This window comes from Pipra filicauda, unplaced genomic scaffold (assembly GCF_003945595.2).
Source record: "Pipra filicauda isolate LSUMZ 115617 unplaced genomic scaffold, ASM394559v2 scaffold106_size2291244_pilon, whole genome shotgun sequence".
Lineage (NCBI taxonomy): Eukaryota > Metazoa > Chordata > Aves > Passeriformes > Pipridae > Pipra > Pipra filicauda.
The window spans coordinates 257,447-284,349 of NW_024103507.1; the positions used below are offsets into that span (position 1 = coordinate 257,447).

Genomic DNA, 26,903 nt, shown 5'->3' on the forward strand with positions numbered 1-26,903 from the left:
GAAATGGCTCAGTAGCTGGAACCTCTTCACTGAAGCTGTTTAGACAAGGAAAGCTTATCACATTTCAAAACAGACTTGCAGAAGGCTTAACAGGAGTAAAGTAGGTAATATATATCTAAATGGTGTAAAGAAGAGGAAACATGTTTGTGATTTGAACCAAGTGCTGATGAACATCATTACTGTAACTACCAGGAAAATTAGTTTAATCAAACAAATTTTCCATAGACATAATCATAAAGCTTTTATTTAGCAAATGTACTGGAAGAATTGTTTTTCTGTAAAGACATACAGGTATGTCCCAATTCCATAGAGCTTCCATTCTCTCAAATAGCTATGAATTCTTGAAATCAGTTTAATGAACAGAAGGGGATATATGTGGAGATGTCAGACTTATTTTTGTCATAAACCGCATGATTCCATTTACTACTAATCCCCAAATAATTGACCTGGACCCACCAAGAGCTTGCAGAACCCTTGCTGGTGTTTTATAGAGAACAGGTTGTACACAAAATTTTAACTGTCCTCTTTCTAGCCATGTGAACAGAAAAAAGACATTAAATACTTCCATAATACACTTTTTTCCCCTTACTGACAGTTGCTGAGGTTACCAGAGGATTGCTTTGGTTCTTTGTTTGTATTTTTACAATTGCATATGGAAGGGCAGTGATCTAGGACATTATTTCCCTACTAAGACATGCTTCAAACTATAGAAAACTTTTGTGAAACCCTACCTTGTAAAGTGGAGAACAGATCCTACAGCATTCAGCTTTCTACAGTCTACACTTGGCTAAAACATAAAGGGTTTTTTTCCTGAGAATTGTGTTCCTTTCTACTTTGAGTTAACCCAGTATTTACCTTCTGCTACTGCTTGCTAGGTGTTGTGCCTCTCACTTGGCAAGTACTGACATGATTGTCATTTCCCACTGTGCCAGACTGTAAAGCATGGAAGAAATAACATGATATAAGGGTCTGCAATAATTATACAGGAGTGAATAATTATATCATATTGAACCATTGTTTGGTTTGGCAGAGAGAAATGAAGTCTAATGTTAAGATCCAACTTGTACACTTATGTTTGAATGTCCTCGTCTTAAGAGAATGTCCCGAGACATCCCTAGCAGCCTGAAATGAAAACTCACTACATGCAAACCAAATTCCGTATAAAAAAGAAAGTCCTTAGAAACAAATCTATTAAGAGGGCTCTTCTCACCAAAAAATTAATTACGACTTACATTACTGAACTCTGATGAACAAAGCACAACATTCCCTCAGAAGTGAGGCCCAACTGAAAACCCAAAGGAGGAGTACTTATTAAGTACTTAGTTTTCTGAGATATTCATTGCTTGCCCTATTCTTTCATCCCTTCTGCTCTGAAAGCAATCTTTGCCCAGCTGTTTTTGGAATGTTTCAGAAAAAAAAAGAAGATAAACTTTGGCCCTATTAGGGTTAATGCTTTTGCATAGACATATATGACCATAAACTGGTCAACTAGTAGAGGTCTTCTGCTAACATTGTGACTGAGAACAGGAAGAATACAGCCACAATAATATACAGCTGTCTACTAAAAGTATTGCATACAGACATCTTTGGCCATGCAGTCTCTTGGCCTTCTGAAAATATGTGAGCTGCATTGCTAACATGACAAAAAAAATAGCAATGTTGAGAATTAGAAATAGGCGGGTGTAAGAAGCTGATATTGATGGAGCACTACTTCGAGCAGTCGTCACCATCTGTGCCAGCCCTGATCGGCCTTTGATTGACAACCCAGTTTTGTGCTTCACATAAGTGATATCTGCAAAATCCAGAAGATCTTTCATTTCCTCGTCTTCATCTACAGGCATCTCTTTTTGTGCTTGAGTCTGTGCCTTTTGTCGCACTTTTCTTTCATTTACCTCAATTTGTGCAAAAATGTCAGGAACGGCATCAACAAATTTGTAGCCTTTGGCTACCTTTCTGTTTTTCTTTGCTTTGCCACGCTGCTGCTGCCTCTGTGAGATTGCAAATATCCTGTCAATGGCCTCCTCTGTCTGTCTCTTATCTGAAAACCTCAGTAGGCGCTCAGCAGTCTTCCTAAAGCTAGCCGTGTTGCGCACACGAGACAGGATCTGCTTCTCGAGCTGCTGGAAAACAGGCTTAAAATGTTGCAGGTTCCTCTCCACGATCCCCATGTAGTCCTTCACTTCTGGCACTGCGGAGCTCCTAATGGCAGAGGCTCGGTCAAAGACAATTTTCTGGCGGTCTGCAATAACCTGTGCAAAGGCAGAGCGGGACCCATCCTCGGCAGGCCATAGGTACACCGCATAGGCATGCTCACCAGTGGTAACAAAAACATCCAGCTGTGGAGAATCCCCATGGACGGTGAAGCTCTGCACGTCCACAGAGGGCCCAATGAAAAGGTAAATGGCCCTCGTGACCGGGTGCCGCAAGAGGGTCGTTACATTCACATAGTTTGTTCCATTGTAGGGGTAGCCCCGGGGATACATCCTTGAGGCAATGGTGGCTTTCTCACTGTGGCCAGTGTCATCCATCCAGTACATCTTATATATCCCATCACGGTGCCTAATAAAGGCCCCGTGGACATCATCAACAACCGTTTCTTCAAAAGGCACATCCACGTTGTGGAAGAAACTGGTCGCTGCCTCCAGAGGGCTGTCATCTTCTAGGTGGATTTGGTCCACTAGCAAGAGGAGCTGGGGATGGAGAAGTATGAGGTTTCGTTGCAATTTTCTCAGCTTCAATTTCGGATTGTATGCACCCACTCCTTCTCCCCTGATAAAAACCACCCCACTTCTCTCCATGGCAGCAACCACTCGTCCCTGACAGTCGCCAGCCAAATCATGTTTATATTTAAGCCACTTTGAGGAACAGTCTTCTGTAATCTGCCCTTCCCATGGGGAGAAGCAGCTCTTAGACACAGCAGGGGAAAACATCAACACATTATTAAAGAAAGTATATTTTGGCCCATACAGAGCTTCAGTTATGAAAGGTACACCATTGGGAGCGAAAGTAAAGGAGTTCTGGTCCGGGTGCTCATGGCCAGCGTTAAAGTTCCTCCACCCCTTGATCCACTCTTTGTACTTGTTCTTATGAACAATATCATATATTGCACGTCCTCCCAGCTTTCCTGACTTGAAGGAAAGGAAAGGCCTGTTGATTTCAGCCGGCAAAGCACTTCCATAGGTTACTACTCCCCAGTCCTCAAAATAATGCAGCTTAGGAACCCCATAGTCTGGTGGAGGTACAGAGCGCAAACTTGCATCATACCTGCCAAAAAGATGAGAAAAATGGGTTTAAAAACCACTTGACCAGTTTCAACCTGTACAAAACTCAAAAAATGATTCAATAGTTACATCAAGGAGCAAGCCAACAATATAAAGCCCTCATTACGCTTCCTAATCATATAGTTGTAATGATATTTATCATACTAATCCCTGCACAAATTTGTTGTACACTTTTTACAGAATAACAGCTGAAAGCATCTGCTCTGCATTTAAAGCAAGCAGTTTCTCTGCAGTTCAAAAATAAGAGTACCACTAATTTCAAACTAGCCATGTTTTGTCTTATATATTCATAAAACTACTGAATGCAATACAGATCTTTTAAAAAGGCAAATTAGAAGCAGGCTGTAGACACTGTCTATTCTCCACTAGACATCAACATTTGCATCTATTTATTGACTACTTAACGAAGAGAAGCACAGTATCTGTTTCCCCAAAATGATGATTACAGAAGTCTGTAGTCTTCAAGCAGAATTAGCAGTAAATTAAAAATTAATGAAAAGGATACATGTTTATTATTTATGTCAGTTAATGTATGTTAGTTTCTTTCTCTAAACTAGGCTGAAGCAAAATTTACATGGTTTTCTTGTATAAGTTGGAAGACGTAAGATATTTGGTGTAAAGAGAGGTCTTAACTCCAGAAAAGGCTACAATGCTTAAAATTTTTGCTTTATTTCATCTATGGGAGTTAAAACAGCAAAAAACCAAAACAAAACAGAACAACCATGGAAAAGAAAACCTAACCTTCTGGCATTGTTTTTTAGCAATCAAAATAAACAAACCCATTATTAAGCCCAGTAATATTTCTGTTAGACGGTTCCTCATCAGATTTATTCTCTACATCTAACCAGGAGCTTCTGTCAGGCCCTTCTGTCAGGAGCTTCAGCTCAGATCCTGCATATGGCTTGGGGTAATTCCAACCAGCACTGTGAGCCTGCTCTGTATGTACCAGTCCTTGATGGAGATTCCTCTAAAAGCAGATGTCTTCCCTGAAACTCTAATGCAAATGGACACGCTCATCACAAGAGCAACACTGCAGCACAGGGCAAAGGCAACTGTTGGAATATTCAGATAATTTTTTTTTCTACTCAGGTGCTCTTAAAAATTGCTTTCCTTTTTACATCGAAATGAATTTTTTAAGCATAAATTCCCAGGATTTCCATGAAGACGCAGGAGAAAACAATTATGGAATGACGTTGCAGAGAATAGACTCTGTATTTTGAAAATAACAAGATGAAGGCTGCTTGAAGCCGAACAAACACATTCTAATGTGCATATCATAAATGCAGAACAACGGATATTCAACAATATTTTTCTTGCAAGAGAGAGAAATAGAGCTATACTAACTCCTCAAAAATGCACTTATCTCCCCAAACTGTGAGAATTCATATGTGTATCTAAGGCCTTTTGGATCTTTTAATTTCTTACTTTTAGAAGATTGACATAGAAGTTAGCAGAGCTGTAAATTACATGGAAAAATATGGATCTAGTCATCTATCATGGCATTTTTTTCCAAGCATAACTTGCAAGTAAGTGTGCAAAACCAGCTAACAATAGCCTTACTGTTTACATTACTTCAGCTTTTAAAAGAAAGTTAATAGTATTTCTTAAAGCTTTTGAAAGAAAACTATGCTTTAAATATTCACCTAATTAATTATAAAAGAACACGACAGGATTAAAAAACATTAGAACAGGCCAAATAAAAAAAAAGACTACATATAGGCAAATTTTCACTTCCTTTGGAACTGCCTGTATTCAATACAAGCAATTCTATAAAAGCAATAGACAATGGAAAGAAACCATAAAAGCAGATGTAGGACAAGACCAAGGTGTTCCCAGTAGCAACCCATACAGTGCATCTGTGCTAAGTGAAGAAGCTCTTCTGTGCCTAATGACTCTGGGTGGCACATGGACAGCCTGATCTCAGCTTCTACAAATCTACAGATAATGAATTATCACTAACAGCAAACAGCTGTCAGGTTCCTTTTGAGCCCACTCATTCCCTTTCATACCAGAGAAATTCAGTGTGGAGAGTGCACCACCTCTGCCCTTTGGATGGTGTCCCTGGGCCCTCCACCACTCGGTTCCTTCTGATCTGCTCTGCCAACCAGTTTCCACTGCCATTGCGCATGACAAATTTGTCGAGAAACACCAGCTGGCTCTCTGGCCCATAGAACCAGTTATAGTTGGAATCCGCGATGGCCACAGTTCTCTGAAACCCTTGGGAAAAAGCGAAAAGGAATGTAATAAAGAACAAATAAACAAAAAATATGCAATTGTAAAGCATGACAGTAAAGCCAAGTGGTACAAACAGAAGCACCCTTTTCAGATGTTTATAGACTTGCTTTAAATGAACCTTAAATAGGTTACACAGCAGCTGTTTCTTTCTGCTGTAGCTGACTTGCATATTTACCTTTCTTCTTTGGCTTTGGGCTACAGTCACTACACAAAATGTACTACACTAAATGTAAGATACCATGTCTCATATACTTCTTCTCCTCACCCAAATCTGGCAGAGGTAACTTTCTCTTTGTCTTTACAGCTTTCACTTTTCTTATGTGAATCTATACTCTCTAAAGCAAAAAACCAGAGGTGCCCTCAAGGAAAAAAAATCAGCTTCACTTTGAAACAGTCAGCATGAGCTCATTTTGCTCTTTGGAACCTCTCCCCAGTGGATGCCTGAGGTCTCACAAGGAGTCAGCACAATTCCTTATGTGCCTATACTGGCATGCCAAAGCTGCACTCAGCCCCCCACACATGGACAGATCTGAAGTTCCAAGAAAGTTATCACAGTTTTTTAACCAGGAATTTGAGCAACATAAGTTCCTAATGAATTGTTCTGAAAATAAGCAACACAAGGGGTAACAGCTTTAAAATGAAAGAGGGTAGACCTAGTTTAGATATAAGGAAGAAGCTCTTTCCTGTGAGGATGGTGAGGAACTGGAACAGGTTGCCCAGAGAAGTTCTGGATGTCCTGTCCCTGGAAGTGTTCGGGTCAAGCTGGACCGGGTTTTGAGCAACCTGGGCTAGTGGAAGGTGCCCCTGACTACAGTAGGGGAGTTGGAATTAGATGATCTTTCAGGTCCTCTCCAACCCAAACCATCCTATGATTATATGATAAAACCATCATCAAAAACTTGCAAGACTTCCCGAAACTAAATCTCTTCTGAAAGAAGAAACCAGCAATCTAGCTGGTTTTGTATTTGCATATCTTCATCTTTCGGTCACAACTTGGACTTCAAATCAGAGATGCTGAAACATATTGTAAGACAGTGGAGAGATACAGCAAGAGAAATACTAAAAAGTCTTCAAAATTTACCCATCAGTGATTGTCAGATATTTATGTTAAACTCTCACACTGACAAATGAAAATGGTTCATGTACCCCTGGACTGAGCACAAAAATTTATCATTTGAGTAAATAACTTTTTCAAAGTATAATAAAAATATTTTAATAAATGTGACATAAAAATCTATTTTACTGTTTAGTGGAAAACTGGTGATCATGTAAAAAATTTTTATACTTTACTAGTACTTTTACGTTGGCTTAATCATTTACTATTTCTTTCAACTAATCTTTCAGTGTAATAATTTTTGGCAAAGGAAAAATCAAGAAGAATCTCAAAGATTATTATTTTTCAAACAGAAAACCCCAGCAAACTTTGAAAACCAGAAATCAAATTCTGAAGGATTGCTTTTTCTCCCAACTGATGTTTCAATATTTCCACCAATTTTAAAAGCCAGAATTGATCTCTAATAGGCAGTGATAAGATGTCACTGTTTTGATGAATGATGAAGGTAAAATCCAAGGAAATGTTTATTTTAAAAAATCCAAGTACAGTGGTTGTTTTAAAATGGCCTATTACAAGTATGAAATATATTGATGCTTCAAAAATTAGAATCATAGAATCATAGAATCGATTGGGTTGGAAAAGACCTCCGAGATCATCGAGTCCAACCCTTGGTCCAAATCCAGTCCATTTACTAGATCATGGCACTCAGTGCCACATCCAATCTGCATTTAAAAATCTCCAGGGATGGTGAATCCACCACCTCTCTGGGCAGCCCATTCCAATGCCTGATTCATCTTCATTTACCCAAAGGACCTACCTGGCAGGACAGTCCTGTACATAAATGCAAAGTGCTGCTTGAGCCAAGGGTGGCTGAAGTGATTGATGTCAAAATGCCTTTGGACAAGAAACATGTACTGAAAGAGCGATCTCGTTGTGTAGCTGCCATAAGCCACCCCTTCATAGAGGGAGCCATCTGTGACCTCCTGCAGCAGGACTACTGACTTCTCCATGATTGCCAACACTTGCTTGGTCCACAAGTAAGCTTCCTGAAGGTAGCCTGAAAGAAAAAGACGTTGGCAAAACTAATTAGAACGCAACGGGTCATAGAGGGTGCCATTTGTACTCCCACAGTGTCCTTTACAGCAAGGAATCTGCAATCTAGAGCTCTATAATACAACCTACTGCTGCAGCATCCCTGTAGTTCTAGGGTGAAATATAAACCACAGTATTTAAACACAGCAAAGCAAAGTCACATGAGCAGGGGAAAATCTACCACACATCTTTTGCTAATAATGTAGGATTATGCTTTACAACTTAAAATGAAAATTTCTTTAATGAATTCAGGACATGAAAAAAGGAAGAGTCAAGCCAAGACTATTGCATTTCAAATTAAAGCCCTATGAAAACAAACACATAGCCCCACTAGAGGGCTCCAGTAATGCAACAATTCTAATCAGTCATTTTTACTGGCAGGATTGACAGTGTGGTAAGGAGATCCCTAGAGTTTAAAAATGCAAAAAAGTTCACACTTGAGCTACAGTTAACTGATATTCTACTAACTCATGCTCTATTTTAAGACCTTCTCTGTTCTAGTTACATTTTCAGTTTGTTGTACAATCCAAAGGGTTATCCAAATATAATTTATTTTGGAAGAGTTTTACATTATTACTTCCAAAAGCAGATTCCTCAATTCCAGAATAAAATAAATCTTCCAACTAGGTAAATTCTCAGCCTTCAAATATACAAGTCCTAAGCAGTTATAGTTTCTCTACAGAAAAGCATTTCATAGATTTTACAATTTTGGTCTGCTCTACACAAATCAAAAGATGGGAAGAGGTCACGAGAAACCTTCTCAGGCCCTGTCTGCCTTCACTAAGCACAAGCACAACAGCCTCAGTACTGCATTTATGTATTGCAGAAGTCAGCACATGGAACCCAGCAGAGGAAAGGCTACGTGCCTTCTCTTATTTTCTTTTGGACTGAGTAGCAAGAAAAGTAGAACTACACAGAGATCATTTGCCTTGTGCTTCTATGTGGCAACTTAGTGTTCTCCCAACTCAGTGTCTGAACACAGATTTAACCAGACTTAATTCCACCCTATAGCAAAGCCCAGCTGGCAAACATTCTACCCCATGGTGTGGTGAAGCGGTGCCTGCTGAATGAAGCACATGTGCCAGGCTACGGGAGTAGGACCTACATTCAATCCTGTTACAAAGTGTTTCCTCTCATTGGCACAAATACTGTATTTTTGCTCAGCAGAGTGATGAGCAATTCCGACCTCCTGCTAGTCAAGGCTGCCAAATCCTGCTCAGTCAACAGAGTAAAAAAAAATAGCAGTATCTAAACAAAACAGACAACCTGAGTCTAACATGGTAATTTTATTGGCTGGCTAAAAAGAAAACTATGATGGGGAAGGCCTGAGTAACAGGGACAGGTGATACTACTTATTTCCGCTTACTTTACTCACAGATATCATGACACTACTTCATTACTCTGATGGAGTTGGCAGCACATCAGTCTACTGGAATAAAATCCTGAATGTTCTCGCTCTTGTTTTCCCTTATGACGTAACAGCCATAAAAGCTGGTTTTTGACTGCTGCAAGAATGTTATTTGCCAGGGTTCAGCACATTTACCACTGTAATGCATCAATGTTCTGTTTACTTAGTGTACGTCTATGCTATAGTGCTATACACGTAGTATACTAAAAGAACACCCTGAAATGAAAAAAGTAAAAGACTCAATGCTCTGTCAGGCTACACAACAAACCACAACTAATCTCACCTAAACTTAGCAGGCTATAAACCATGTATCTACTAGATATATCAAGGCCTAACTCAAGTTTCTATTTTGAATATCTGAGTGTCTGAGTATAAAGTCTTCAATACATGCATGTGCTAGGAGTCATTCAAATTCGTTTTTTTCAGTCTTATGGCAATGTTTAAAGGCTTATAAGTCTATCTATTTAGTCTGTCTATTTAGTCTATCTATTAAGTCTGGCTATTTAGTCTCTGGAAGCTTCAACAGCTTAATTGTGTTTAAAGTTATTAACTGGAATTTAAACTTTTTGTAAGAAAGGTCAACACTGGGATACATTATTTGCAATTGCTATGTACCTGATACAGGAAGTATATTATGTTCATTCTCTTTCTCCCATTCCTTTTTTTTTAATTTCTTCAGATTAAGCCTTTCATATTGGAATGACAGTTTTTTTAAAAAATCTTCCTTTTGTCTTAGACCAATAGAAAAACTTCATTTATGTTTCCATTTTTTAAAAAATAAAGTTGCTTTGTATTGAAAACAATAGAACTTTAGTTTAGAAATATACAGTCTGTATTGACCTATTTTCATTTGAAATATTACCACTATTTTCCAAATTGCTCAAGAATTCATAAATTTGCTGCTTTTTTCCTTTTTATTTTCCCCCCAAATAACCCTCACCAATCTTTAGTGAAAGAAATATTGCCCAACTTTGTGATGTTACTATTGTTTGGCACAAAGCATACTTACGGTCTATATTCTAATGAAAAGCAAAGTCATCTCACAAACTGCCAGCTTTCTGCACTAATGAAGGCTTGGGGAAGGATGGAATTTTATGAAATTTAGCAAAACCCAATGAATCAACATGGCCTGAGTCTTCAATCTGTAGACAGCAAGACAGGAGGATAGGGAATAACTTCCACACATGCTCTTGATGCTTCTCAGCATATACATATCAGTCAATGTGCTTGTTCCCACAAGCACTTGACAAGAAGATGACCCTGCAAACACAGTCGGTGCCACAATTTTTTGTCACACTTCTTTGGTCATTTGAAAGCTCCAACGATGTGCAGATGTGCCTTTGCCTGGCAGAGCTGAACAGCCTGGCAACGTCATCAGCATCCAGAAACTACAATTTCCTTGACTTGCAGTAAGTAAGTAGTTCCACTGGGAATCATGTTTTCAAAATACTTGTAGCACATATTAAACAACCACCTGATAAAATACTGATTCATTCTTATAAAAGCAGGAGCTGACTTCCACCTCTCAGCCGAAGTACCTATGGGGTTTAAAGTCAGGATCACTTACCTGCTCTCTCTCACTGACTCTGTGACTTGCATTCTCATTTACACTGTGTATCACTTAGACAGGAGGAGAGGGATAGCCCCTATGAAGAGCATTCAAATCAACTGGTCAGAGTCTTCAAGTTGGAAGCGGGAAGGATGGTTTTAAGTCCCCAAAGAAAAGAAAAGGACACCTGGAACAGACACCTCTTGGATGATGGTTGTGGAATGTAAGGGCAGAATTCAGAGGAAAAAAAGTAAAGTCCTGCTTATCTCCATAGAAAAGACTGATGGAAAGAAAGGTCCTGAGCTGTGGTCTTTGTGTTGGTAAAGTTACACTTTTGCAGCTCTCGCAGGAGAGAGAAGTCTTGGACAAAATTCCAGGTTATCCTGTTTTCTAGCTCCCAGCTCAAAGTGTGGGGTGTTTCTGACCGCTGACCTTTCAATGCATTGTGTTAGGAGACCAAGTGCATCCCTTTTTGCTGATAATCTACCCTTAAAGATGCTGTCTGTAAATCTGGACTGGACAGACTGTACACAAGGGGATTTTTAATTCTTATAAAATGTGAGATAAGAATTTCAAAGTCACTTAGATATCTGAATTTATATACACACATATTAGGCCTTGTATATCTGCCCACAAACTTTTGTTCTATTCAGTAAATTAAATTTTACTAAGCAGTGAAAGAGCAAACCCAATACTGCTATACACTCAGAAGCACTTTTATCAAATCCTGACCTTTGTTGCATAAATGACTGATTTTAGTTGATACACTTCAGAAAAAACATTCTTATGGTTTAGCACATACCTTGATTCATCAGAACCAGGCTTCCAGCTAGCAGGGCCACACAGTTGGTAGGCTGGTGGTTGTGAAGGTACTGGAAGCCCCATCCACGTCTGTAGGATGTTTCATACATATATCCCGAGGCATTGGCAATTACTTCAAGAAATCTCTCCTGTTGAATCTTGCTAAGATAGCTGTACAAGAAGTCATATGCAGTGGCAAAACCAACCAAGGAGTGAGCAAGAGGGACCTCATCCCACGGGGCATCCTTCACTAGCCTGTCAAGAAAGAAAGACACCAGTTCATTGAGTTTCACCTACTTAGTTTTCTCCCTTACTGTACTGAGATATATATACGATTTAATGTCTCTGAAGTAGACCATTCATGTTGAATTTTAGCACAGTAGTAAAATACTTACCAAGTCTCTAAGATCATTTCTTTCTGTCCCAAGTATGGACAACATTAACCTTCATAGGTCATTAATTTTATTAGAAAGATTAAGTTGCTAAAGATTAAACATTTTTTAAAAAATTAAAGATTAAAAAAATATACTGGGTTTTGCTAGGAGAAAGATAGGTAGAATACTGATCGTACAGCAATGGAATCTATTCATCTGGAGCAAGATTCACATAATTTTTGTGATAAAGTAATATCCCATAGTTTATACTCCTACAACCTCCTGTAACAAACCTGTTTTCTTTTCCAGACGAGACAATTGTTAATAAACGGTGCCTCTGGGATTAAAGCTGTCTTTAAAGCAAGTATAATAAAATAACTGATTATACTGTTTCCTCATTTCCCAAATGCATTCAAGGTAAAAGCAGAGAAGATGAAATTTACTTTCATAACTACAGTTCAAATTAGCATATTTACTAAACAATGTGGGTTTTTTAATGCTAAGATAGAGATAAAATGCTGTCACTACTCAAAATTATTTTCTAGGAACTACTGGCTTGTACCCAATGATTACACTGAACTTCATAAAACAGTAAATTTATACCAAGAAAATTCATAATGGAGGTAGTGTAGAAGAAATATTTGTCTTAAATCAAGCATATATTGTGTGTCAAAGACTTTAGTTTTACAGTACTTACAGTACTTCCAGGCCATGGTTTGACAGAAAAGGAAATGCGAAGGAATACATAGAAAAAATAAACTTTGATAAACTGAACAGTCATCAGTTGCTTTTAGGCTTGTTCTCCTCTTTCACTTTCTTTGCAATATATTTTTTATTACAGAAATTAATTTTAAATAGTTGAGATGGGAGAGTGTCCTCCTGCAATCAGTGGATATTGTGGTGTTCTCCTGAAGGCACGCACATTCCAGCTTTGACTATTCTATGACTCTGTAAATATGATTTCATCTTAGTTCGTGTAAGCAGCAGTATGAGCAGATGAGAAAAAACATCAAAAGATTAAAAAAAAATCATAATATCATCATTCTGCTACGGAAGCATTTATTTGCATTCGAAATGCATTAATAAACCATGTAGAAATTACGATCATCAGTCTAGGACACTGCAGCAATAGTAAAACACGTGGAAGTGGGAAAAAGTTACATTTAATTTTTATTTCAGTATATTTAACATCATTGGAAGAACTCAAATAAACTTGGCACATTTATATTTATATGTAAGGAAAGCCTCTGTATGCTTTTTGATTTGCTGAATTTCCAGAGTTTTAACTGTTCCCCTTCTCAGCTTTGATCCCATCTTCTGGTAAGTGAAGTTAAACATTCTTTTTTCCTTTTTTTAAACGAGATATTTGTCTCACAGATTTTCAATTAAACACATGAATGCTCTCAGGATTGTGCAGAAGGATTTGACTTTTTTTTTTTTTGAACTATGGTTTTTACTGGACTAGATTATTTTGTTTGCATAATTTTCTTGGCTAACAGGCACTGACAGAAAATGGTTATGAACAGTATTAAGACAGACAGCTATAAGTATGGTAAAAAATAACTGTCAAAGCATCTGTAAAATTTCCTACTTATGCTTTCTCTCGACTGTTGTGCAAAAAACCTGCAAACCTGTAAACCAAGATATTTACATGCTTTTTTAAGATGCTCATTCTTTCTGTATTTCCAGATACACTGGAAAAAAGCATAGCTGAACTGGGCAGGCAACCTTTCTGACTCTTTAGATTTTTTTATCACAGAATGAACTAGGTTGGAAAAGACCTCTGAGATTACTGAGCACAACCTTTGACCTAATGCCATCTTGTAAACTAGACCATGGCAGTAAGTGCCACCCCGTCACTGAGGCACAAAAGTTGAAAATCTGAGTTAACTGGTTATTTGTCAATCTCAGTTAATTCTCTGCATCTCTATTTCTATTTTCATCTTTCCTTATAATTAAAAAAGCTCTTAAAATGTTGTTGGTCTTGTATGTAAAAGTAAAATTGCATTCTATGCCAATTATATGCCACATCGGTACCATGATTCCTGTCAGTAATCCGTTGACACAGGAACATTCCTTTGATCATCTATATCATGAATCTTAATTTCCAAAGTATTTTCAGTTTTCCTTTTCACTAAACCTTTGCATATTCAGAAATCAGAGTTCAAATGGGTACAGGAAATTTCACTTTAAAGGCCTCTGCTTGGAACATTAAAGATGATGATTTTAAGATGCTCATTTCTAAACATACAAACCCACAGTCAACATCCATTCTTAAAATGAAGCCCTTTTGAAGTAACAACTCTAGCTGCTATAAATCAGTGCACCCCTCCCTTAACCTAATTTCAAGGGAATCGGGCAATGTACACCAAACATGAGGAATATTATTCACAAGAAGCATGGTCAAGGAGCAAGCATTAAACGGTTCTCGTATCTAAATTATGCCCTCATTTTTCAAATGCATCTCTTAGTGTCAGATTTGGTAAATAGCCTGGCTGATAAACTGTGGGAAAGCATGGAGCCACAGGCGTGCACTGAACAGAGGTGAAAAAAAGAGTTCTCAGGGCTAACTACTAAGAAAAGCTGGGTGTATTTGTACAAATAAAGATAGGTAAAAACATGCCAACACTTTGCACTGTAAAATGGCTATTTTCTAAGCCCCTCAGGAGTAAAATTTAACATCAGAAAGTATAAACCTTGGCTTGGCAATTGTGTCTGAAGAGAGTAAGTAACCTTTACTGCAAAGCTGCATTAGCCTCTTCAGTCTTTTAAAGCAATCAGATGTTAAAAAAAAATCCACAGTAAATAAAAACATCTCTAACAGATTCCTTAATATAGAGCAACTACTTAGTTGCAACCAGAAACCATTTGAGCAAAAGCAACTGTTCCAAAAATTCTAAAATGTATTTTAAAATAACAGCTAAAATATAAAGGCATCCATCCCTATGATACCTTTTTACACTTATATACCTACATCCGTATTTGGAAGAGGTGTCTATATGGAAATTTGAGAAGGTTTATAAAAGAGCAAAAAGTGCTGAATGGGTTTGGGATATAATGATCCAACTCCGCAAACATCTAAAGCCACATGCGTTGTTCTGCACAAAAACCTGCTGTTTGGACGAATTCTGTGAATGGCACAGGATAAATACATGCCTGGGGTGTTCTTTTAAGTTCTGCTCATCTTTGTCATATAAAATATTTTTTTTACTTTATTTTAAACACTTAGAGTTTGATCTAAGTCCTCCATGAAGAAACTGGAGAAAGAAAGAGATTATGGATAAGGTTGGAATTATGGGTAAGTATATGGTTTTTAGCATGGTGCAATGTGGTTTATCTGTTTTAGATTTGCCACCTTCTACAATGAACAACAAATCTGAAGGGGGAGCTAAGACCCAGTTCTCCAGTGATCAATTTATGGCATCAGGACACATCCTGTATGCACTGTGTTTGTTCTGTGTATATATACCACCTTCATTAAATGCGATTCCATGCTCTAAATAAGTATACCATTTGTATAAAATTTTGGATGGGAAGTAAAAATCACTATCAACAACAAAGCCAAGATTACCACAACCTCTCAACTTCTTGACAACATTACTAATGCTACTAATACCTCTTCTCTCAGTAGAAAGTTTTCTGTATTTCCCCCCTCATTACTCACTACTAATTTCTTACTGAAACTAGGGTCACCTGGGTCAGGGCAACCCTAGACATGAATACAGAATGGGAGAATTCATTGGGAGCAGTCCTCCAGAGATGGAATTTGGGGTTCCGGCGGATGAAAAGCTGGACACAGCCCAGTGACGTGCCCTCACAGCCCAGAAATCCAAGCGTATCCTGGCCAGCAGGTTGAGGGAGGTGATTCCCCCCCTCCACTTCAGTGCGATGCCACCTGGACTGCATCCAGCTCTGCAGCCCTCAACAAAAGAAGGACGTGGACCTGTTGGAGCAAGCCCAGAGAAGGCCACAAAGATGCTCAGAGGGCTGAAGCACCTTTCCTCTGAACACAGGGAGAGAAAGCTGGCGTTGCTCAGATTAGAGAAGACAAGGCTTGAGGGGGACCTTACAGAAGCCTACTAGTACCTAAAGGAGGGCTTACAAGAAAGATGGGTTTTGCATGGGCAGATAATGATAAGACAAGGAGGAATGATTTTAAACTAAAAGACGAGAGATTTAGATTTGGTGTTAGGAAGAAACTCTTGACTGTGAGGGTGGTGAGGCACTGGCACAGGTTGCTCCACCCTTGGAAGTGTTCAAGGCTAGGCTGGGGCTTTCAGCAACCTTGTCTAGTGTAAGACGTCCATGTCCAGTGTAGGCGGGGTGGAACTAGATGATCTTTAAGGTCCCTTCCAACCCAAACCATTTGATGTTTCTGCGATTCTATTAGCATTTCTCTCAGAAATATAAGTGAAGAGGGAAAAAACAGTCTGCCCAGCTCAAGGCAGGATTTAAATCAAACTTTACTGATTGAGTTCACTGATCACGGCTCCTGGGATGTCTAGAATTGCCCTTGCCTCACTTTGTATCCAGTTCTTATAAACAAATTGAAGTAAATAGGAAAATAACACTTGTTAACCTGAGACACAGAATACCCTTCCAATCAGTGTGAGATCTGATTTTTGGCCTCTAGGTCAACAATTAGCATGGCATCACTGCACGCAAAATGAAGAATTAAGCACATTGTGACACATGCATTACACAAGTAATCCACATCCTGAATTTTAATGGTCCGAACTTTCCCATGAAAAATTACTGTATAATAACTCTAGGAGGTGGAGAGTGAAGGACTGAAATTCTCAATCTCACTATGTGGATGCAAAGGAAATGAGTCAAGGCTCTTTTCTAATGGCTTACAGGTGAAAATTAGTTGAAAGACAGCCCTCTAGTGCATTTTGATGCCTTCTATCTCAGACATGGTAGCCAGTGAGGAGCCTGGTTAAGTGCACATTAAAAATCAAGTGTGGATGCAAATGAGGCATGTAATAGGGCCAACTGACCTCTTGATCCTGAAATCACTTGTGTAATTGTATAGTCTTCCCAATACCAAGGGCAGTGCCTTAGTACTCTTACTATTTTTCTGACTCACTTCTGGGGGAACCTCCCATCAGGCAAAGGAGATATATTCTTCCATGGCTAGACAAAGTATACATACCAAGAGGGAGTATACCTGCCAAGGGGAATGTGACCACCAACATTTATTTTATAAACTAGACCAGATTTTAGGTATTTTTCTTACAAAGTCTTCAAAACAAAGTATTTTAATGTTCTTAAATGGACTATTTTCTTCACTAATGGAACAGTATTTTACACTTGTTGTTTTGGGAACTAAAAAAAAATCTTTGAAAAAATCTGTTTCATTCAAAACAACCTCTCAGCTTTCACCCTTTCCACATTTTTCTGATTGGCTGCCAAAACAAAAGGCCATTATCTGCACAACCTTAGTGCTCTGTCATTTGCATCAACAAAAATGTTAAAAATAAAAAACATGCTTGGAAAATTGATGATTTATATTTCCAGTGTCTAAGGTAAAACATGACAAGTTTTACCCTATCCCTTTACCAGTCATTTTTCAGCAGCAGCTGACATGCTCATGTTTATTGAAGTTCAGTTGACAGGAAGATAAACAAAGGAGTAGTTAAATGTAAAGGGCTACCTTCATATCAGCATGGAAAAAAAAGGCAACATATAGACAGAAAATTTAAGAGCTTACTATTAAAGTAGTGTTTTACTACTTTACATCTAGGTTTAGGTATTGAGGAGGCAACTTAAACTTCAGTCCCTTAAAAACCTTCATCTCTCTTTCATCCCCATTGGTCTATAATCACCATTCTAATGCTTCTAAAGCTTCTTTTAGATCCTCTGCTCATTTTTGGTTTTGATTACAAGAGAGTCCTTTTCACACGGGGCTCCCTTTTAGTATCTGTCATGATGCTTCTGTGTTGACACATTAATAAACTAAGAATGAGTCTGTTTTAGTTGTTCTCAGTGCCATATTAAGCAGACACAGAAATCTTGTTATTATTTCAATGGGTGACCTCTAACTCTTGTTTTAGCAAAGTTTTATACCAGGCATGCCACAAAGTGAGCTCCCCTTAGCTACCACAGAACTTCAGCACCAATTTATCTGCTATACCAATTAAAAAACCCCCAAGATATAAAAGAAGCTCTTCAAAATCCAGTTACCTATTTAATTGCATGGGTACACACAATTTTTATTTTTAAATGCTACGCACATGAAAGATAAAAACAGCATAGGGGTTTGATATTTCACTTACTAACGTAATACATATTCCAGACATCAAATTCATCCCCCTACCCTCCCTTTTCTTTTTCTTCCTCCCCATAGGAGACAGCATATCAGCATCCCCCAAGCTTATTTTATACTAACTTCTATGCCACAGTCTTATAAAGCGCCCTAAGTTTTCTTTGAATGTAACTGCTGGTTGACTATTGGGAATCAAACAGATGTTATAAATTTCTGGTGTCAGCACAGAGACCCGCTTTATTTCAACCTGGCACATGTGAATTAATTTTAGTTAAATGATTATTTACATATTTAATTATTTATATGTATATATTTTTACTTTGCAATCTGTACTGTTCAACATTTAGCACTATCTGGATACTAACAGCAATGGTCTATAGGATGCTCCAATACTTTTTGGTAAACAGTGACTAGCAAAAGGCTACAGGATTTCTAGTTTATAAGAAAATAGCAGAAAGGTCACAGATTGGTTATGCTGAAGCCTCCTGTGAGCTTCTCCTTAGTCACTGTTATTTCCTTGGAATGTCTGCATGTGCTTGACAGTAATTATCTCCCCTATGAAACCCACAGAGCCGGCTAACTGTCAAATCCCACACCTTACTGCACATTGGTAACATACTTGTCTTTAAAAATGGGGCGTCAACTAAAAAAAAAAAAACAAAGCAAAAAAAATAAAAAAAAAACCAACAACCCACAGACATCTCTCCTGCTGCAAGAAGGGTGCAGAATTTCTGAACGTCTAAGGCATTTGTTTGTAAGGCTGTCTTAGTAAAGAAGAGTTTTTCACTACTTTGTACAAAACACAGAATCTGAGTGGACTCTTATTTCTGCACGATGTGTGACTCTGATTACATCATTCCGCTCAGTACGGGAATGGGACAAGGCGGCATATGGAAAGAATCATGAGCACAGATCCCCTCGGCCAAAACGCCCTTCTGGTGGGGAGGGCTCTAGAGACCAGTCAGAGATAAAATGCCAGAAAACGCATCAATATCCTCTGTTGTCTCTAAAAGAAGATAACACGGTTCAAATATAAGGACAAATTCCCTAAAATTTTAGACAGCATCTAGATATTGCATCCATGGAAAATCAAGGGGGTTATTTAATACCAGCTTTTAATTTTTACCAGCAAAACCATTAAAGTTTATCTATTTTAACTGAAATATTAATGCACTATATTCTGCGGTTGCTAGTCTCCAAAACATTGTCATTCCCATATTATTTTGGGTGATTGTTATAGTTAGCTATTAGCAATTGTCCCTCTGTTTATTTTAAAATGTAAACCTACTCCAGGATGTAGCCATTAGGGATGCTCTGCTAATGAGCAGCATGCCTATCAACATGGCTTGTTATGACAAACAGCTCAAGCTCTGTTAGTTGACATGAATGGGAACCCAATTAAGGGTGTACTTTATTATGTGATATAAAATGACTATTTTAATAGATGAGAAAGGATAAATGTGCTTAATTACATGCCTCTTCCACGTACCATGTGTACATGGTATCGATTATCAGCAGACTTTCTCGTAATGGTATCCTGAGATGATGAACCATATTAGGGCTATCAAATGTAACAATTTTTACAAATGTAAAGATGAATTTTAAAATATTAGACTCCTTAGTCTCCTAGAATTCTGGAACAAATAACCAGTGACATTTTAAACTGTATTTCTTTTATCCAACTACTGCACATGCTACCAAAGTACACTTTTGTTTCTTGGTAAGGCTTAAATTTTACTTAATATTGCCACAAAAAAATTAGAGGAAACTCATTAAGATTGATTTTTTTTTTTTTTTTAATTCTAGAACTATTTTTAGAGTCCATGCCATGACAGCAGAAGTTAAAAGAAATCCAGATTATACTGCTGAAAGAATCAAGCTGCCAACACCAGCTCCTTCAGCTTCTGGACGTGCTACCCTATTTAAGCAAAGCCAGACAGTGCAGTACATGCTTCAGAGATGTCACATTCCTACTTTCCTGAAAACCACTGTTGGACAAGGGAGAGAGGTTTATATTATTGCCATAACTGATGGAGCTACAGTGTAAACTCCATGTTGACAGCATTCAGCCATAAGATCTCAGAGGCAAAACCAGAATGGAAACCAGACTAGTGTTTCTGTCACAGCATTTGAACAGCTGGCCAACTGGAGGTTATACAAAGGTCAGCTTACCCCAGCCCTATTGCCTATGTTTCTGATTTCCTCCTTCTGCAAATCCACTACTAAGCAAATCCACTACAAATCCACACCTACTTCTTTTGCAAAGCAGAGAACCTTGATTAAACCTTTATTGATTGCTGGATGGGTTCTCTACATCAGAAGGAAAAGATGGGAAAAGATGGCTTCTTTTTCACCAAGGTAATACAAGATACTTGCTTGAGGAAAACCGTAGTTTGGGGGAGGTAAATAACATCAAAGCCAAGTGGAAATAAGATATCTGATTGGTTTTGATCCGTATCTGGTCAGCTGGGTCAAAAGAGAGCATTTTAGCAAGGGACGGAAGAACCCAAATTAATCCAAGGCAGGAATCACAGAACACAAGGAACTTAAATAAGGTTGAAACAGTGAGTGAGATGTAGGAAACAGAGAACAGACACAAATAAGTTCTCTTACTCTAATACTTGCTCTTCTTTCTTATTTCAATAAAAGAGATAACCATGTAACTATGTGCTTACAGTGAAAAGAGTGTAGAGTGTTGACTTTGGAGCAGTTTGTAGGTCCTATTGGAGATAGTCACACATCCTTGGATTCATCTCTGTAAGCTATATCCCTGTCAATGTGCCAGGAGAAACACAAACTGTCTCTGGAGCTAAGTAAGACTGAAGCTTTGTATTGCTATGCTTCAGTGGAAGATTTTGGAAATGACCACCATCCTGTTGTGACAATACTTCCCAACTCCCATGTATCCTCTCTTCTGTGACACACAGACAGCATATGGCTAGAGTGTCCCTTCTCTCTCCCATCACTTCTTTTGTTCTAGCCCATGTATTTCTGTGGCATTCACCACTTTAATATTTAGTGTATGGGAAGCTGAACACTGTAATGCCTTTCCAATTATGCCCATCAAGAGAATACAGATTCCAAGTTATGCTAGCTCAAATCCAGCACAATTCCAATGATGGTTCATGGATGGATGCCATTTATAGGAACACTACTAGTTGGTCTTAACACAAAGAAGGTAAGGAATAGTAGATTGAATAATGAATACTGCTTGAACAGTTAATGTTTCTTCCTGTGCTGACTTGAAATTTGACTCAGACTTCTGCTGTCACAGAGCTGTAGAACAGCAGCTGCGAGAGTGCCCCATCCAGCTCCAGCTCGAGTCCCTGGGTAGAAGCCACTGTACTGGCAAAGCCCATGTTCCCATCCTCTAACCTACTCACAGTGACCACAATCCTCGGTCACAGTCTGCAAAGTGTACCTTTTTCATAGGTCCCCCTCTACTGAATTCTTCCTAAGGAAGAACTATCCAAAAGATATGTATGAGTCTGGAAAAAAAAAAGCAAAAAACACTTTTAGCACTTCTTGCCACAAAACAGTGTGAACTTCTGCCTTCTGACTGAGAGTGGTTTTGGATTACTTTTTTTTTTTTTTACAGTAATTAGGGTGGTGCACAAAGGGGTGCACCTTCTTTCAGCATTAACTTGCAAGAGGGTAAGTCCAGTGAAGATGTAAAGCTGTGTGTCACTGATGGTCCAGATGAGGGTAAATGCATTCAGCAGGTTAGTCACTGTTATAGTGAATGTTAGAACAACTGAAATAATTTAAGCAACCCACTCATCCACTCACTCCTCCAACTGTAAGCAGTTTATACAGAAAGAACAACTTAAAAAAAACAAAAAGACAAAAATCTACCAACTAGGCTGAGCCGCCATCCTCTCCATGTAATCCTTGGCCATATTGATGGCCTCGATGTTTTCAGGGTAGAGTACACAGAACATCGCCAGGGCCCCAAGGTTGTTGCCATAAATTTCATTCCACCGAGCACTGAACTCCTTTGGGTCCCAGGGAGGAAGGTACTCCAGGGGATTCGACAGCATTGTTTGTACTGCCTCAATCAGACGAGCCGCAATGTGCTGGTGCGTGGTGGTGGCCTGGAGACGCAGACTCTCCACGTCCCCTTTGGAGAAGTAGAGCATGGGGTAGCTGTCATAGTTGGCATTGACAAAAGGAACCATTACGTCTCGGTCCTCCCTGGCGCCGTAGGCAAAGGCAAAGCAAACCGCGTGTATGAAAAACACACTTGGGGCTCCCCGTGTGTGAGTCCTCATTGTGGCATCAGATCTCCAGGTCTCAATGGCAGCCAAACCATCTTTGAAATGTCCTGTGGCAGACGGATGTGAAAGAAAGAGTTAGAAAATGAATCTGTGAGACACTATAATTCAGAAGTCTCTAGAAAATACAATTCCATTTAGACTTAATGAACTCCACGTATTGTCCATGTAACGTCCAAATCATTTCTATATGAATACTTCAGACAAAACAATTCATCCAAGAGAAAAAAGCTGTACACTTTGAAGAAAGCCCCTGCCTCCTACATAGTAGCTGACACAAGGTGAAAGAACACAACAACAGCTCTTGTACTTGAGATTTCAAATCATTGCAATGGTGCCTAATATGAAGCAGCTCTGACTGTACTGGCAAGCAGAGAAGAGTGGGAGGGGAGGAGGAAGGGGGAGAGCCAGGGAGCTTGTGCTGGTGGCAGCCAAGCCTGCGTGCTGCCTTGGCTGATGTTAGCAGCTGGAAGGATGAGGAACGTTGGAGATTTGTGCCGGGGTCATTTTATACTGTGCTTAAAGGCCTCTGGTTGTGACACGTCCTCATTTAAAAAAAAAAAAAAAAAGAACAAATCAGAAAGAAAAAAGGGGAAGAGAAAGTGGCAGTCTCAGAAAAACAGCTGAAACACCTTACCTTCCAGGCATTTAGGATTTTACATTACTAGTACTTTTTTCCAAGGGGCTCTCCATTTTACATGTGGAGATTTACTGCCAGCTACCAAGAAGGCTGAACACTGAATTAAAGTGAATATTCTCCTAAGTACCTGACTTCTTGAAATGGGCTCAGATGGCAAATCTATGCAGAGGTTATATGTAACTATTTAAACATAGTAAATTACTTTTAGAAATTACCAACTATCTGGCCTAAAGTCTCAGCTAAAACATGGCCAGGATCCCCCTGAGGAAAGCCAGCAAATTCCTAGAATTCTTCTGAGGGGAAAGGTTATGGAAAGCAGGCCCAAGTGAGACAGTTTTATGTAAATAATGAACAGTAGTTTTCAATTATTAAAAGGAGAAATAGAAAGAAAGAAAACCTAAAAACAGACACAATTTTTTTTTCCCATGGAAAACCTGTTTCATAGGATTCAGTCATAAAACTCACAGGAAGTTGAAGTACAAAGCAACCTTTTACTTCTCCCCACAGGTCCCTATTCCACAGCCAAAATTTTCTAACAGAAACTTAGGCTCCTAAAACCTTATTTAGAGACCCATATCCTGATTCAACAAAGTCATTAATATGAGACAACCTTTACAGACCAGGACCCTTCATGACTACTGGGTACTCAGATCCTTTAGGTGCTTGTGCTCAGTTCCTTAAAATTAATTCGGAGGCAAACATCTTTGGCCAAGAAATACATATTTTCTTGTGCATTCCTGCCTGGGACAAAAGTAATATCGCACCCTGTAACTGCTTGAATTTATATATTACAGCATGCAGCATAATTGCTTTAACAGAGCGTAATTGAAGATGACATTTTCATAGTATTTCAATGCATTTTTCAAGTACGTTTTGCCCTTTTTTGGATGGAAACCAATCATTACAAGACATATTATGCAGATCATAGGCTGGTTTATTACCACATACACAATATAGTCTATATTGTGTAGACTATATCTACACAGTCTCTCACCACATACACATATAGAAAAAGAAACATGCACCATAGTTTATCCAAACATACTCAAATCTAATCATATTCTCACCAATACATAAGGAAACTAATCAACAGTATATTTTGAGAGGAAGGAGATAAAAACCAGCCAAATCAGTACATTAATTCTGACACGTCATTTTTTTAATTGATAAAACCTCTGCTTTTTCATAATAATAATTAAAAAAACCCTACAGTTTTTTTTAAAGCCTCTATGATCCTTTAGAACTGTGAGCAGAGGAAAGAACCTAAAAAATATCTGAAAAAAGGCTAAAAATGCTTGTAAGTTTTTCTGTGTTAATCATACATTGAAAAAGTTTCCTGGGTTACATAATCAGAAAAAAATCCCAGCTAGCAGTAAGGACTTCATGCATTTTTTGTCTTGGTTTGATTTCTGTAAGTACTTCTGCACAGAAGTGAGAATTAAGAACATGCATAAATTTAGGGTTGGTTTTAAGATTTCCCTGAATTAGGGTATTTCTCAGCAAAGATTAAGGAACATACAATAAGGTTTCCCAGAACTTCTCCTCTGTAAATCTGAACACACATTTCCCAGCATTACACCATCATCAAACACATCTAGTGTTGCCAAAAAAGTCCTAGTCCATACTCTAACTATTCAATAACCTCCTCTTTTTCACCCTTCCTTCACGTGTGCATTTCAAAGAGAAGGTAAACCCTTTTTTCTACCTTTACATGAGGAGGAACCACCATACCACGTTGTCTAGGCTAAGAACAGCACAACTGGAAAACCAATCTATAGTATATTCATAAGCAGCATATTCAGAGTCAAGATCTGGAAGAAAGTCAATAGGCATTAACAAAATTAGGAGTACAAAGTCATTTATTCTTGGTTAAATCATACTGATTTTCTATGATATGAAGACAATAACTCATTACCACAACTTGGTGAGGACAGCAAGCCCTGTCCCGTAACTTTGTAGGGCTCAGTCTGTTGTGACTGATGGATGGGAGAAGGCAGCTACAAAGGAGTACACCTTCCCTTCCATGCAAACCTCCGTGGAGGCTCCAGCCGCAACCACATGGAGACAACTGCCTATGAGAGGTCCCAGGATGGCATGACTACAGCTCAAAACACGCTACAGAGAGTAAGGAGAGAGACAGATGTTCCATGTTTTCTCAGGTCTGTGATGTCCTTAAGAGTAGGACCAGCAGAAGAAGTAATGAAGACAATCACAAAGCTCCAAATAGAATAAACGTGTGGATTTGCAATGAGAACTATCACCCAGATAGTGAGGAAATACAGACTGGATAGTTCTGGATAAAGCCATGACAAACCATCCTCACAGCAATTTCCAGTGGCAGAATTCAACCACACATACCATCCAGCACTTCGCTGACTAGGACCAAACCTGACCACACATTTTATTGCTTTATTGACTCTCCCAGGTAACTTCACAAGGGCTAACAGGGATGATCACCATTCCTCAGTTTGGCAGCTCTTTAGAAACTACACTGACAGTTAAGATATATATAAAACTACTTCAAAATTCATCAGGTGGTTGCAAAAGAACCAAAGCACCTTCAGCAGAAGAATGTGGCCAAACCCCGTAACATTTAGGGGACTATGTAGAGTTCATTACAATAGTATAAATGTGTCTGGGGGGGGGGGGGAACCACCAACTCAAAAGCACTGAAGCAGATTGCAAATTCAACTGTATTGAAATCTCTTCCTTGAGGTTTCCTTAGTTAACTCGCACTGCAAGCTAAAGAACTGTTCCGGGACACACATATGAACCTTAATTATCTGCATAGCTGTGAAGCCAGACCTATGTAGCAACTCAACGTTTTCTGAAAATGAGGGGGTTTTATTCAGGTGGGAAACCATGACCTGATAAAGTATTAAAAACTAAAAGGAGAGCGAAGGATGCTTGCCCATGGAAGAAAATGCTAATATATAATGTGCTTTGAAAAGCTTGTCACTTAGTCCTAGATTGAAAGAACATTTCTCATGATTTCCAATATCAGCAGAATCGAACAGTAAAGAACACTAATTATTCCAGGGGAAAAAAAAAACCAAACCAAAACAAAACCAAGTTGATTAAATCCTAACTATTTTAGTTCTTCCCATCTGCATCAATCAGTGGATGTTCAACTGCAGAAAAAAAAATAAAATTGTGAAATTGAAGCCACTAACTAAACCGGACATTGGTTTATCTTGATAACTTCACCAAATAAACTACTTAAAAGAGAAGAGAGGTCTATTTACTCCTGTCACATGTGCACAGAAAGATCATTCCAGCAATGAGAGCAGAGGAGTGGGTGAGGAGCAGAGGAGGTGGGTTAGGAAAGGATGGCACTGTTAGGACCACGAGCTTGCCCAGCCGTCCTTGAAGCTATCTGACCTTCTTGTGGATCATTAAAAACTAAAAACAGGCAAAGAATTGTGTCTTTATGTAGTATCAGTTCTGAACAGCCACACTGCTCTGTGGATGCTTTTTCCTAGGACACTTCTACCACTTCTTAAGAAGCAGAAATTGCAGGTGTCTCTGCTAGCATCTCCCACACTAGTTCATGACTCACCTCTGACATGGGTATCTTGTTAACATTTACAGTCAGGAACAAAGAAGGTGGAATTTCTGGTGACTAAAACTTCCACAAACTGGAGGCATTGCAACACCACAAATTATCAGGTTTCTGAATGAAAGATCTTCCCAGAGCACAAGGGCTTGGACATGAACATGTCAGACCTGCCCATTCAGTCACCACAGCTCTTGACCACACTTGCTGAGGTCAGGGGCTCTCCTCACATCACTGTGTGACCCCCCCAAGGTCATGGGCCCTTCTCCACTTCACTGTATTACCCACACTGAAGTCATAGCCTTCCTCTACTTCCCTAGTAGCTATCCTGGAAAGGCTAATGCTCAAACAGGTACAGGAGACTGCAGCCA

The 26,903-nt window shown here is 38.9% G+C and overlaps 1 protein-coding gene across 4 annotated transcripts in view; it reads right to left on the reverse strand.

Moving 5' to 3' along the window:
* Positions 1-228: 228 nt before the first annotated feature.
* The window catches only part of DSE (dermatan sulfate epimerase), a 35,907-nt gene continuing 9,232 nt past the window's right edge, over positions 229-26,903 (reverse strand). For 2 of the 4 annotated variants that reach the window (XM_027745346.2, XM_039380146.1), the window contains exons 3-7: positions 21,918-22,386; positions 11,422-11,675; positions 7,388-7,627; positions 5,291-5,498; positions 229-3,264 (exon numbers count right to left, since the gene is read on the reverse strand). In XM_027745346.2, the coding sequence (XP_027601147.1) occupies positions 1,506-3,264; positions 5,291-5,498; positions 7,388-7,627; positions 11,422-11,675; positions 21,918-22,333 (2,877 nt within the window). In that variant the 5' untranslated portion in view covers positions 22,334-22,386 and the 3' untranslated portion in view covers positions 229-1,505. Of the gene's footprint in view, positions 3,265-5,290; positions 5,499-7,387; positions 7,628-9,028; positions 9,042-11,421; positions 11,676-21,917; positions 22,387-26,903 lie in introns of those variants that run through there. The other 2 variants (XM_039380150.1, XM_039380152.1) reach the window with 2 other exon arrangements.